The 14,939-nt window shown below is 45.7% G+C and overlaps 1 protein-coding gene across 10 annotated transcripts in view; it reads left to right on the forward strand.

Moving 5' to 3' along the window:
* Plcd4 (phospholipase C delta 4) overlaps positions 1-14,862 on the forward strand; it is a 30,185-nt gene extending 15,323 nt beyond the window's left edge. For 4 of the 10 annotated variants that reach the window (XM_075951591.1, XM_075951590.1, XM_075951587.1 and 1 more), the window contains exons 7-17: positions 2,954-3,155; positions 4,670-4,814; positions 5,878-6,030; positions 9,154-9,348; positions 11,063-11,219; positions 11,756-11,872; positions 12,418-12,590; positions 13,199-13,334; positions 13,799-13,948; positions 14,055-14,134; positions 14,631-14,862. In XM_075951591.1, the coding sequence (XP_075807706.1) occupies positions 2,954-3,155; positions 4,670-4,814; positions 5,878-6,030; positions 9,154-9,348; positions 11,063-11,219; positions 11,756-11,872; positions 12,418-12,590; positions 13,199-13,334; positions 13,799-13,948; positions 14,055-14,134; positions 14,631-14,768 (1,646 nt within the window). In that variant the 3' untranslated portion in view covers positions 14,769-14,862. Of the gene's footprint in view, positions 1-2,953; positions 3,156-4,669; positions 4,815-5,877; positions 6,031-9,153; positions 9,349-10,842; positions 10,939-11,026; positions 11,220-11,755; positions 11,873-12,417; positions 12,591-13,198; positions 13,335-13,798; positions 13,949-14,026; positions 14,135-14,630 lie in introns of all 10 variants that reach the window. The other 6 variants (XM_075951594.1, XM_075951595.1, XM_075951597.1 and 3 more) reach the window with 6 other exon arrangements.
* The last annotated feature ends 77 nt before the right edge of the window (positions 14,863-14,939 follow it).

Raw genomic sequence — 14,939 nt, forward strand, 5'->3', positions numbered from 1 at the left:
ACACATATCATAGCAGTGCACCCTTACACACATCATAGCAGTGCACCTTACACACATCATAGCAGTACACCCTTACACACATCATAGCAGTGCATCCTTACACACATCATAGCAGTGCACCCTTACACACACATCATAGCAGTGCACCCTTACACACATCATAGCAGTGCATCCTTACACACATAGCAGTGCACCCTTACACACACATCATAGCAGTGCACCCTTACACACATCATAGCAGTGCACCTTACACACATCATAGCAATGCACCCTTACACACATCATAGCAGTGCACCCTTACACACATCATAGCAGTGCACCCTTACACACACATCATAGCAGTGCACCCTTACACACATCATAGCAATGCACCCTTACACACATCATAGCAGTGCACCCTTACACACATCATAGCAGTGCACCCTTACACACACATCATAGCAATGCACCCTTACACACACATCATAGCAGTGCACCCTTACACACATCATAGCAGTGCACCTTACACACATCATAGCAATGCACCCTTACACACATCATAGCAGTGCACCCTTACACACATCATAGCAGTGCACCCTTACACACACATCATAGCAGTGCACCCTTACACACATCATAGCAATGCACCCTTACACACACATCATAGCAGTGCATCCTTATACACATCATAGCAATGCACCCTTACACACATCATAGCAATGCACCCTTACACACATCATAGCAATGCACCCTTACACACATCATAGCAGTGCACCCTTACACACATCATAGCAGTGCACCCTTACACACATCATAGCAGTGCACCCTTACACACATCATAGCAGTGCATCCTTACACACATCATAGCAGTGCACCCTTACACACATCATAGCAGTGCACCCTTACACACATCATAGCAGTGCACCCTTACACACACATCATAGCAGTGCATCCTTACACACATCATAGCAATGCATCCCTTACACACATCATAGCAGTGCACCCTTACACACACATCATAGCAGTGCACCCTTACACACACATCATAGCAGTGCACCCTTACACACATCATAGCAATGCATCCCTTACACACATCATAGCAGTGCACCCTTACACACATCATAGCAGTGCATCCTTACACACATCATAGCAGTGCATCCTTACACACATCATAGCAATGCACCCTTACACACACATCATAGCAATGCACCCTTACACACACATCATAGCAATGCACCCTTACACACATCATAGCAATGCACCCTTACACACACATCATAGCAATGCACCCTTACACACATCATAGCAATGCACCCTTACACACACATCATAGCAATGCACCCTTACACACATCATAGCAATGCATCCTTACACACACATCATAGCAATGCACCCTTACACACATCATAGCAATGCACCCTTACACACACATCATAGCAGTGCATCCTTACACACATCATAGCAGTGCACCCTTACACACACATCATAGCAGTGCACCCTTACACACATCATAGCAATGCACCCTTACACACACATCATAGCAGTGCATCCTTATACACATCATAGCAATGCACCCTTACACACATCATAGCAATGCACCCTTACACACATCATAGCAATGCACCCTTACACACATCATAGCAGTGCACCCTTACACACATCATAGCAGTGCACCCTTACACACATCATAGCAGTGCACCCTTACACACATCATAGCAGTGCATCCTTACACACATCATAGCAGTGCACCCTTACACACATCATAGCAGTGCACCCTTACACACATCATAGCAGTGCACCCTTACACACACATCATAGCAGTGCATCCTTACACACATCATAGCAATGCATCCCTTACACACATCATAGCAGTGCACCCTTACACACACATCATAGCAGTGCACCCTTACACACACATCATAGCAGTGCACCCTTACACACATCATAGCAATGCATCCCTTACACACATCATAGCAGTGCACCCTTACACACATCATAGCAGTGCATCCTTACACACATCATAGCAGTGCATCCTTACACACATCATAGCAATGCACCCTTACACACACATCATAGCAATGCACCCTTACACACACATCATAGCAATGCACCCTTACACACATCATAGCAATGCACCCTTACACACACATCATAGCAATGCACCCTTACACACATCATAGCAATGCACCCTTACACACACATCATAGCAATGCACCCTTACACACATCATAGCAATGCATCCTTACACACACATCATAGCAATGCACCCTTACACACATCATAGCAATGCACCCTTACACACACATCATAGCAGTGCATCCTTACACACATCATAGCAGTGCACCCTTACACACACATCGTCACACACATACACAAAGTAATAAATGTAAGGAGAGAGAGAGAGAACATGCATGCAAATGGGGGCAGGAGAGCATGTTCCAGGCATTGTGGCACACGCCTTTAAGCCAAAGCACGTAAGAGAGGCAGAAGGATCTCTATGTAGTCGTTTTTAGTTTTCTTCGTTTCCAAGACTGGATCTCACTATGTAACTCTGACTGTCCTGAAACTCATTATGTAGACCAGACTGGTCTAAAACTCAGAGATCCCCTGCCTCTGCCTCCCAAGTGCCAAAATGAAAAGTGTGTGCCATCACAACTGGATCTCTGTGTGTTTGAAGCTAGCCTAGTCTACATAGAGAGTTCTAAGCCAGCTAGGGCTACATAGTGAGAACCTGTTTTTAGAAAAGAAAGAAAGAAAGAAAGAAAGAAAGAAAGAAAGAAAGAAAGGAAGGAAGGAAGGAAGAAAGAAAGAGAAAGGCTAGATAGCTGGGAAATGTCTGTTTAAGGCACAACATGTGGCAAATTTGGTATCTGCAGACTGGGAATCAGCATCTGAGGGGTAGGACCCCACGGAGGGGGACCAGGGAAGAGGCTTATGGGTGTCTCCCTGGTGTGGTTTGCACTCCACACTCTAGGCAGATTGCTGCACGTACTGAGCAAGGACGGCTTCCTCAGATATCTCTGCTCGAAGGACGGGAACATCTTCAACCCAGACTGCCTCCCTGTCTACCAGGATATGACTCAGCCTCTGAACCACTACTACATCAACTCCTCTCACAACACCTACCTACTGAGGGACCAGCTTTGTGGCCAGAGCAGCGTGGAAGGATACATTCGGTACAGTGGCAGTATCATGAGGTGGACTATCTGTGAGGAACTAAGGGGATAGCAGGGACTGAGATAGAGAGAGCTTAGGGACCTCAGCTCCCTGGGTACCTGAGAGACTTGGAGAACATCTTGGCTATTAGCATAAAGGTAATGAAATCCTACAGATAAACAGAATTCTTCTCTGTTGCAAGCTAGGATATTCTGAGAATTCAGGGGTCCTAGTGTTTTGGTTTTTTTTTTTTTTTAGCTAGTAAATAGAATAAAGCAGTGGTTCTCAACCTCCCTAACGCTGCAATCCTTTAATACAGCTCCTCATGCCGTGGTGACTCCAACCATAAAATTACTTTCATTGCCAGGTAGTAGCAGCACTTGGGAAGCAGAGGCAGGCGGATCTCTGTGAGTTTGAGGCTAGTCTGGCCTACAAAGCGAGTTCCAGAACATGCCCCAAAGCTTCAAAGAAACCCTGTCTTGAAAAAGCAAAAAAAAAAAAAATTATTTTCATTGTTATTTCATAACTGTAATTTTGCTACTGTTATGAATCATAGTATAAATATTTTTGGAGACATGTTTGCCAAAGGGGCCAAGGCCCACAAGTTGAGAACCACTGCTTTAAAGGAAAGGCAGTGGGATATAGAGTTAAAAAACATAAGCTCGGGGCTGGAGAGATGGCTCAGAGGTTTAGAGCACTGGCTGCTCTTCCAGAGGTCCAGAGTTCAATTCCCGGCAACCACATGGTGGCTCACAACCATCCGTAATGAGATCTGGAGCCCTCTTCTGGAGTGCAAGCATACATGCAGACAGAACACTCTATACATAATAAATAAAACTTAAAAAAAACCCTCATATAAAAAAACCAAACCAAAAAACCCATAAGCTCCAGAATTAGTTCACTTTAGGTCAAATTCTAGCTCGCTTGGTGTTCTGGGAGCTAACAAACCTTTCTCTGTTTCTCTACGAAATAGAGATGATAACTGCCCAATCTGTCAGGGTTCCTCAGTCTGTGAGCCAGTAGTTTGTAAGTGGTTGTTGCCGTTGTTGTGACTAATCAAGACAAGACTGAAGTCAAGGCAACTGAGTGACCGGGTGGCTTGAAGGATACAAGGACTTGTAGCTCAGCAAAGCATCTATGAGGCCCTGTGTTTAATCCTATTGGAGAGAGAGGTGCATGCCTAGAATCCCAGCAGAAGTGAAGGTTGTAAATTCCTGGCTGATTGCTAAAAGACCCCATTTCAAACATCTGTGGGGGGTGGATTTCCTAGGTGTTTGAATGATCCAGGTGCTATATTGGGACACATCCAGAACAGTGGAAATATTGGGAGGTAATGTGTAATGACTTGCTAAGGAGGATTATGAACTGGGGCTAGGTGGAGCTGCAGCCATGGCGGCCTGAGGCCTCCGTGGAGATGTTACATAAAGTGGTCTGGATGGGCAAATCTAGTAAGCGCCCCTCTTTCCAGAGTAGCGAGAGGTGGCTCCCTAGCTAGACCGCACCTTGACCTTTTCCTGCCTCTGGGGGTTTGCAGGGCCTTGAAGCGGGGGTGCCGCTGTGTGGAGGTGGATGTATGGGATGGACCTGGAGGGGAGCCCATTGTTTACCATGGACATACCTTGACCTCTCGCATCCTGTTCAAAGATGTCGTGGCAACACTGGCACAGTATGCCTTCCAGGTAGTAGCCCAGGCTGGGAACAACACAACAAAACAAACAAACAACAACAACAAAAAAAAAAACCCGCAAGAAGGTCTGAGGGAAATGTGACTGACTTGATCTGGTGAGGGTGAAGGGGCAGGGAGACACTGCAGTAGCAGTGTAATAGAGACAAAAGAAGGTTCTTTGTTTGTTTCTTTTTTTATTATTTTATTTTTTCAAGACACAGTTTTACTGTGTAGACTTGGCTGTCCTTGAACTCACTCTGTGGACCAGGCTGGCCTCAAATTCATAGAGATCTGCCTGCCTCTGCCTCCAGAGTGCTGAGATTAAAGGTATGGGCCACCACTACCCAGCTAATAAAAGAAGTTTAAAAAAAACGCGGCTGGAGAGATGGCTCAGTGGTTAAGAGCATTGCCTGCTCTTCCAAAGGTCCTGAGTTCAATTCCCAGCAACCACATGGTGGCTCACAACCATCTGTAATGAGGTCTGGTGCCATCTTCTGGCCTGCAGGCATACAAGCAGACAGAATACTGTATACATACATACATACATAAATATTTTTAAAAAATGCTAAAGCATGAGACAAATATTAAAGGATTACTATGACTCAGTGTTGGATATGTTACTAGTAATTAGTATTCATACAGGTAATCACTAGTTCCTAGTAACTACTTTAAAATTTTTCTGTTATCTATATAGGGGAGGATGGGTAGGGGAACAGACAGTGGTGAGTTGGGCTGGGGGACAATAGGGATCTAAGGATGAGAGGGTAATGTGAGCTCATAACCAGTGGAATAGCCTGTCATTCACACTGAGACTGAAAACTCAAAAGGCCTCAGAAGGACTTGGATCAGATTGGTATGGTTACAAGATTTGAGGTCTCATGAGTGACCCTTAGGTGTGGGTATGTCCCAAGCAGTGGACCTGAGATCTATCAAGTTCTCACAGAGCCCTGTAATGGGGTTGGAGGAGTTTAGCAATCAGTATACTCATAAATGGGGGCCTAGAAACACAAGATTTGGAGTGTGGGGGCTTATAGGATCTTATAATTCTGAAGGCACCATGCCCTTCTCTCTGCCAGTTCTCAGACTACCCCCTTATCCTGTCTCTGGAGAACCACTGCACCTGGGATCAGCAGCATACCTTGGCACAACATCTGATTGAGATCCTGGGAGAGCAGCTGCTGAGTACCACCATAGATGGAGTGCTGATGGATAAGCTGCCCTCTCCAGAGGTAGGGACCCTGTGGCCAGCCAGGCGCTACTGTGGCTTTCACAGTCCCTCACTATGGCTCCTACATTCCTCTTGTCCCCTTCTATCTTCACAAGGGCTATCTTGCTTTTTAAGATACCTATAGATAAGTTTTGTTTTGAAACAAGAATTCATGTAGCCAAGGCCGACTTTCAACTCCTGATCCTCCTTTCTTCACCTCCCAAGTGAGCTTCTTCCAGCCACAGCCACTTCCTCCTCTTCCTTATCTTTCTCTTCCTCCTTTCCCTCCTTGAGATGGGTTCTCAAGAAACCCAGGCTGATCTCAGACTTGTTCTATGTAGCTGAGGATGCCCTTTCCTGCCTCCACCTCCCAAGTACTACTATTACGGGCACGTGCCACACACCCCATTTATGATATGCTGGAGCTCAAACCCAGAGCTTTGTCTATGACAAGGAAGCACTCTGCCAACCAAATCACATTTTCAGCACCATCAAGAGTTTTTTTAAGCTTAATAAACATATATATGTACATTAGAAAAACTATGAATGAGATTACTGCCCATATTTTCTTTCTTTCTTTCTTTCTTTTTTTTTTTTTTTTTTTTTTTAGTTTTTCGAGACAGGGTTTCTCTATGGCTTTGGAGCCTGTCCTGGAACTAGCTCTGTAGACCAGGCTGGTCTCGAACTCACAGAGATCCGCCTGCCTCTGCCTCCCGAGTGCTGGGATTAAAGGCGTGCGCCACCATCGCCCGGCTTCTTTCTTTTTTTTTTTTAACTTTATTTCATGCGCATTGGTATAATGATGTCAGATTCTCTTAAATTGGAGCTACAGACAGCTGTGAGCTGCCATGTGGGTGCTGGGAATTGAACCCCGGTCCTCTGGAGGAGCAGTCAGTGCTCTTAACCACTGAGCCATTTCACCAGCCCCCTGCCCATATTTTCTTATTTCATATCGTAAGTATATTCTCATGAATATCTTTCCTCTTTTTTTTTTTTTTTGAAACAGGGTTTCTTAGTATAGTCTGGCTGTCTTAGAACTCACTCTACAGATCAGGATGGCCTCAAACTCAGAGATCTGCCTACTTCTTCCTCCCAAGTTCTGGGATTAAAAGTACGAGTGACCACTTCCCAGCTTTTTCTTTTTTATTTTCTTTTTTCTTTTTTAGAGACAGGGTCTCATGTGGCTGAGGCTGCTTTTGAACCCTTGATCCTCCTGCCTCTACCTCCTGAGTGCTGGGATGATGATGGGTGTGTACCAGCTCACCAGGTTTAGACACTATTTGAACCCGGAGCCTTGTGCATACTAGGAAAGCACTCTACGCACTAAATTACATCTCCAGCCCCTTATCTTTTCCTCTTTTTCCTTTTCCTTTTTTAAATTTTAATTTAATTTTTTATGTTTTTTCAAGGCAGGGTTTCTCTGTGTATTTTTGACTGTCCTCAAACTCACAGAGATCTATCCTCCTTTGCCTCTTAAAGTTGTGTACTACCTTCTTTTGTCCTGGAACAAGCTCTGTAGACCAGGCTACCCTTGATAGAGACCTGCCAGCCTCAACCTCCCGAGGGCTGGGATTAAAGGTATGCACCATTGGAGCTGGAGAGATGATTCAGAATTTGAGTACTGGCTGCTTCTTCCAGAGGTTCTGAGTTCAATTCCCAGTAACCACATGGTGGCTCACAACCACCTGTAGTGGATCTTGTGCCCTCTTGTGGTGGGCATGTGTACATGCAGGCAGAACGCTGCTGTATATATACTTAATAATTATACACCACTACTGCCCAAGTGGTATAAGAACTTTTTTCTTTTCTTTTTTTTTTAAATATTTTATGGTTTATTTAACTTTATTTTATGTGCATTGGTGTGAAGGTGTCAGATCCCCTGCAACTGGATCTTCAGACAGGTGTGAACTGCCATGTGGGTGCTGGGAATTGAACCCGGGTCCTCTGGAAGAGCAGTCAGTACTCTTAACCACTGAGCCATCTCTCCAGCCCCTTTTCTTTTCTTTTTAATAGTTCTTCATTGTGCTGTTCTATGCCAGTGCCACGTAGGACTGTAATTTATTCAGTTACACATTTAGGAGACACTTAGATTGTTAATTTTCATCCTGTCCATACATTTTGTCTATTTCTTCTTCTTTTTTTTTTTTGTTTTTTGTTTTTTGAGACAGGGTTTCTCTGTGGTTTTGGAGCCTGTCCTAGAACTAGGTCTTGTAGACCAGGCTGGTCTCGAACTCACAGAGATCCGCCCGCCTCTGCCTCCCAAGTGCTGGGATTAAAGGCATGCACCACCACTGCCCGGCTCTTCTTTTGAATTTCTGGGTTAAAGCATTTGTATTCTAGGTACATTGGTGGTGGTATTGTGATGTGCACAACTGCCAACTGCCAGCCAAAGAGTTTACATTCTAGCCAGAGGTGGTAATTCCAGCACTCAGGAGATGGAAGCAGGGGTATTAGGAGTTCAAAGCCAGTCTCTAGTCAGCCTGTGCTACATGAGACCCTTTCTCAACACACACACACACACACACACACACACACACACACACATGGAGGGGACAGATTGCATTTTGACAATTTCGATAATTATTGTTGAGTTTTTCTCCAGAAAAAATATCCAATTATACTCTGACCAACAGGACAGACAAACCACAAACTACTCCATAGTGAGATGGTTCATAATGGAAAATGGTGAAAAGAAGGGCTTCTTGTTGTTGCTCTGAGTTTTTTGAGTGCTGGGATTACAGCATACACTAGCATGCTTGACATGTTTTAGCATAGAGTCCTGGGTGCCTCCTTCAGAGTGCTGGAACTGCAGGCTTGAGGGACTACCTCCTGATTCTATGCTTTCTAGAGGTTCTTCCGTGATAAGACTATTCAGAAAACATTCTCTCTTTCCACACTCCTCTATGCTTTGTATAGGTATTAACCTCAGGGAATTTTCAATGTGTGAAATGCGAGGACCTAGTGATTGTTTTTATAAGTTTGTTTGAGAATAATTGTCTTTCTACCATATGTATGGAGGAATCAAACCCTCTGGGAAACTTCTGACAGCTCACTCCCTTCGGCGTTTGAGATGGTAAGACCCCCACAATCTTCAGGAGGGGCTTGAGCAGACAAGTAGACAGGTCTCTTTATTTTTGTTCCCTAGCAGCTTCGAGGGAAGGTCTTGCTGAAAGGAAGGAAGTTAAGCACAATTGAGGCGGATATTGAGGATATTGATGAAGAGGAAGAACTGGAGGACGATCAGGAGTCAGAGCTGGATGCAGACCCCTTCCCTGAGTTGGATGCTCTGCTTCAGCCTGAGTCCCAGGAGTTGACCTCTGGGAACAAGCACATTAAGAAGGTGAATCAGGACTAGTTCTTTGTAATGGCATTTAGTCTGCATGCATCACAAACCAAGGGCCAGTTTCTGAAGAGTCTAGAGCCAGGCAGGGTGGAAACCCAAAGAGAACAATGGTCTTTCCTCTCAATGAAAGAGTCCTAAAAGTACATCTGCAGCATCATTGTGTATCATATCATCTACACATCACTATGCATTATACATCGCCATCATCTGCTATTGCTATGGCTCTCCAACTTCTTGGATCATGAAATCTTAGACAAAACAGATAAATGTAGAACCATTCTAGTTGAAGCCCTCACTTGGCTCTCTCTGGGGTCCAAGTGTCATGAGGTGGTTCAAGCCTGACGGGTAGGTAGGTGAGTTCAAGAAAGAAGACAAGGAAGGCAGGGAGAGATGAAGGACCGCTGGAGAGATGGCTCAGTGGCTAAGAGCATTGCCTGCTCTTCCAAAGGTCCTGAGTTCAATTCCCGGCAACCACATGGTGGCTCACAACCATCTGGAATGAGGTCTGGTGCCCTCTTCTGGCCTGCAGACATACACACAGACAAAATATTGTATACATAAGAAAGAAAGAAAGAAAGAAAGAAAGAAAGAAAGAAAGAAAGAAAGAAAGAAAGAAAGAAAGATGAAGGACCTAAGTGACTCTGGACACAACTCTGTTCTTCACAAAATCTTAAAGGCAAATCTGAAGGCCACTGGTCAGTCTCTCCCGCTCTGTCTCTGTCTCTTTCTCTGTGTGTATGTAGCTATTTTATTGGCTGAATAAGAAGTTACTGGACCATTGATAGCTGGGACCTCAGTCTCAGCTATAATGGGATAAGTTAGATAACATGTTTTGGAAAGGATAGTTTGAGGAGGAGCTGGAAGTATCCAGATATAGGGAGGCCAAGTGAGGAAAGGTTCCCTTTGGTGGGACCTCTGAGACCCAGGTGTGAAGTCCACATTCCTTTCTCTTGTGCAATTGCATGGCTTTCTCAGCTGACTTCTGACTTACCCTGTGCTAAGGCTGTGGTGTTTAAACCCATTGTCAAGTGTAGGGATGACAATGGGAATTAGGAGATAAATCCAAAGATAATGCTCTGGGGTCCTCACCTTACAGGTGTGGATTGTGGGACCACCTGCATACTTTGATATAATCTGACTGGATTCATGTACTTTTTTTTTTTTTTTGAGGCAGTCTCGATGTGTATCCCTGGGTGACCTGAAACTCATTATCTAGACCAAGCTAGGCTCAAACTCATAGAGACCCACCTGCCTCTGTCTCTTGAGTGCTGGGATTAAAGGCGTGCACCATCTTGCAAGGATCATGCATACATTTTGACCAAAGGTTATTGTTCATTTATTTTTAAGAGAGGTAGGGTGACTGATGCCTCTCTGTTTAAAAATAATAAAGACTGGTTACCCAAGTAGCACAGAGAAGACCTTCCAAACCCAGAGCTGAAACTGATCCGAGCAGTATATGCATACTGCCTTTATTCCCATCCTCATCCCCAGGTTATGGAGTGTCCGGTGTCTTGTCTGCTTATCTGTGGTAACGCTTTGGCCCAGACTCCTAGTTACATTCCTGGGTCCTCTTTCTTGCCCAGCCAGGTGAGGCAGGAGGGAGAATACAGTGGGAGGCGCTGGGCAGAGGCTTAGGTTGGATGGCCACCAGCTTTGTCTCTCCAGATCACTCCAGGCTCAATACCATCTTCCTGCCCACTTTCTTTTCCAGGATTCCGCGACCATCTTGTGCCCAGACCTGTCTGCCCTGGTTGTCTACTTAAGGACTGTCCCCTTCTGCAGCTTCACTCATTCCAAAGAAAATTATTATATCTGTGATATTTCATCCTTCTCTGAGAGCAAGGCCAGGCACCTTGTCAAGGAGGCAGGTCAGGAGAAGTGGGATAGGTAGCTAGCTTCAGGTCTGGCAGGCAGGTAGGTAAGTCCCAAGAAACAGAAAAAGGAAGCAATAGAGAGCTAAAAGAACTTTTCAGATCAGGTAATGAGAAAAGTGGTTTTGTTTTTGAGATAGACTCCCGTAACCTAGTCTGACCTCAAACTTGTTCTTTCATTGTGGATCACCTTGGACTTCTGATCCTCTTGTCTCTACCGCTCAAATATTCTAGGATTACCCTGTATACCATCATTTCCAGTTTGTGCAGTGCTGGGATACAAACCCAGGGCTTTATGCCTGCTAGGCAAGCGCTTGACTAAGTTACATCCCTAACTCATGAAGGAAAAGATTTGTGAATAGTAGACCCAAAGCTCTCGGGAGGGGAAAATCTGGGGGAGGTGGTCGGCTTCCTAGAGCCAGACTCAGATTTCAACAAGAGCAAAGTAAGCTGAAAGGGTCCTTGGGGCCAGGGAAGGGGAAGACCTACCTCAGAGACAGAACTTCCATCCTCTTCCCTGTACCTTTTTACAGGCAATGAGTTTGTACAGCACAATGCCAGGCAGTTATGTCGTGTGTACCCCAGTGCTTTGAGGACAGATTCATCAAACTTTCACCCCCAGGAACTCTGGAATGCAGGCTGCCATATGGGTGAGGAGGTAGCAGGGACTGGGAGGAAGGGAGTGGAGGATCAGCTGATGGGAAGTAAATTCTCTAGTGGAAACAGGGCTGGGGGATGTTTTAAAGGAGCGCTGGGGTAAGAAAGGTTGGGAAAAATGGTGCTATCTATTGGAGTGTTTCCAGGAGGCATTGACTGAGAATCGTACTCTGCTCTATAGCCTAAGCTGGTTTCAAACCTTGTCCTCCTTCCTCAGTCTTCCAAGTGTGTTACCCAGCTCCAGCCGGCATCCTTACCTACTGTCCTCTTATTTCCCTAAAAGAGGGGCTAGAAGGCCAAGGAGGATATATACGCACACATGTAATACACATGCACCTTGGTGTGTGCATGTGTATGGGGTGGGGAGGGAGTGGGGAAGGGGAGAAACTGGGTCTGTAGCCCTGGCTGGCCTGCACCTTGCTGTGTAAATTAGGATGGTGTTATGGGAGTCCTCTTGCCCCTGCCTCCCGAGTTTACCTGTATCATCACACCCAGGCCCCAAGGTGACTTTTTCTTTTTTTTTTCTTGGGATTCTCAGTGGCAATGAATATGCAGACTCCAGGGAGTGCCATGGATATCTGTGATGGGTTCTTCCGCCAGAATGGTGGCTCTGGCTACGTGCTGAAGCCAGAATTCCTGTGTGATATCCAGAGTTCCTTCGATCCTGAGAGGCCCGTTAGTCTTTATAAGGCCCAGCTCCTCTTAGTCCAGGTACGACAGAAACTGTTGGGAAGAACCTGGAATAGCTGGAATAGGAGCATGCGTACCTATGACAGGGAGTTGTGCTGGCTCAAGTTGACAGGCATGGAATTGGTTAAAAATTCTTTGCTAGGAGTGAAAGCACACACCTTTAATCCTAGGCCTGAGCTACACAGTGAGACAGACTCAAATAGATGAATAAATCGCCATATAAAATAATTTTTTTTTCAGAAGAGGGAGGCTAGCCTGATTCAGTTGCAGACGTCAGAGTCAACTGCCTAGTTTCAAATCACTTTTTAGTCATGCAACTTTAGGCAAGTTCTTTGTCACCTAAGTAAACTCACCTGCATCACAGGGTTGTGAGGACTACCCGTTGAAAGTGTTACAACCCCTGGTGCACACTCATGCTATAGAAGAGGCTGTTGTCATCGGTGTGCCTACTTTCAAGCCTCTTGACTCACTTAAAATCTCAGGGCGGAAACTAGAATATGCCATCTCTGCGGGGTTAGTTTTGCAAACTATGAAGCTATAGAGCCGTTCCTGTCTTCCCAAGGGTGAGGCTGGGAGAGGGAAGGCTGGGCTGAGCAGGGTCTCATGAAGTTCCAGTGCCCTGGTTGCAGGTCATCAGCGGCCAACAGCTCCCCAAAGTGGACAGCACCAAAGAGAAGTCCGTGGTGGATCCACTGGTGAAGGTCGAGCTCTTTGGTGTCCCTGAAGACAATAAGCAGCAAGAAACCAGCTATGTGGAGAACAACGGTGAGACTGGGCACGGGAAGTGTGGGACCAGACTGCCAATTCCTCTCCAGCCTGTCCTTCATTTGGTGCAGTCTGTGTGAGTCTGCACTCTCGTTGAAGACAGTCCGGGAAATCCTGGCTCTCCCTTATAGGCTTGTGAATTGGGAAAAGTCCTTATGCTTTTAAAAGGATTTTTATTTATGTGTGTGCGTGTGCCACCTGTGTGTGTCCACAGAGGCCAAGAGGGCATCAGATTCCCTGTACTTGGTTATAGGCAGCTGTGATCCATCAGATGTAGGTTCTGGGAACTGAACTCAGGTCCACTGGAAAAGGAGCAAGTGCTATTAACTACTGAGCCATTTTGTCTAGCCCCTGCTTCTGCGTGTTACACCTGAGTCACTTGCAAAATACTGACTAGCAATCTAGATTAAATGAGAATTCTGGGAAAGCAACTAAGTATGGTCTAATTCCTATCTCCACTTCAGGTTTTAATCCATACTGGGGGGAGACATTCTGTTTCCGGGTCCAGGTGCCTGAACTTGCTATACTGCGTTTTGTGGTAAAGGATTATAGCTGGACATCCCGGAATAAGTTTATTGGTCAATACACCCTGCCCTGGACCTGCATGAAACAAGGTGAGGCAGTCCTTGGACTCTTGGCCAATATCCCAACTCTGGCTCCCTTCCTAACACAGTCCTTCTGCCCATTTCCAGGTTACCGACACATATCCTTGCTCTCCAGGGATGGCACTAGCCTCCACCCAGCTTCCATCTTTGTGTATATCTGCATGCGGGAAGACTTGGAGGAGGATGAACCCTGAGGTGGGTATTCCACAGCAAGAGTAGACAGACATCAAGGCACGAAATTGCCTCACCCCCTTCCCCCCTTTTCCCCTAAGACAGGGTCTCACTATGTAGCTCTGACTGGCCTCAAACTCAAGAGATCCATCTACCTCTGCCTCCGGAATGCTGAGATTAAAGGCATGAGCTACTATCCCCAGTATATTTTGCCCTTCTTAAGCAAATCTAGGACTTTTTTATGTGCATTGGTGTTCTTGATAGGTGTCTGGTCCCCTGAGTTACAGACAGTTGTAAGCTGCCGTTTGGGTTCTGGGATTTGAACCTAGGTCCTCTCAAAGAGCAGTCAGTGCTCTTAACCATTGAGCCATCTCCCCAGCCGCCTAGGACCTGATCTTTCATCTAGTCTTTCCTGCCATTTACTGTTGTGCACTCTGTACTGGAATTCCCTCCTTATTCTTGCCCTAGGCAAGACCCATCCTCAGATCTTCTGTTAATTTTTCCCATTATCTCTGACTAGAAACACGAGGAGGGACTCCAAAGCAGAAAAATCTACAGAAGCATTATCCCCTCCAACCTACAAGTCTCTCAAAATCCAGAGCCAACAAAAGGATCAATCAAGGATCAAGGCTCCCAAAGGTTGGGGAAGGATGCCTGACCCCAGAACTATGAGAACAATACACAGCCCTGAGAACCCCCACTGGACTGCTGCTCCTTAGCTGGTCTAAATAGAGCTGCTCTGCCTAATCTGGCTCCTGTATGGTCTGTCATTGTTAGGCAAGAATAGGATGTATGGGTGGGGTGGGGCAGCATTTGGGTAATCAGGTGG

Source organism: Microtus pennsylvanicus, chromosome 17 (genome assembly GCF_037038515.1).
Source record: "Microtus pennsylvanicus isolate mMicPen1 chromosome 17, mMicPen1.hap1, whole genome shotgun sequence".
Lineage (NCBI taxonomy): Eukaryota > Metazoa > Chordata > Mammalia > Rodentia > Cricetidae > Microtus > Microtus pennsylvanicus.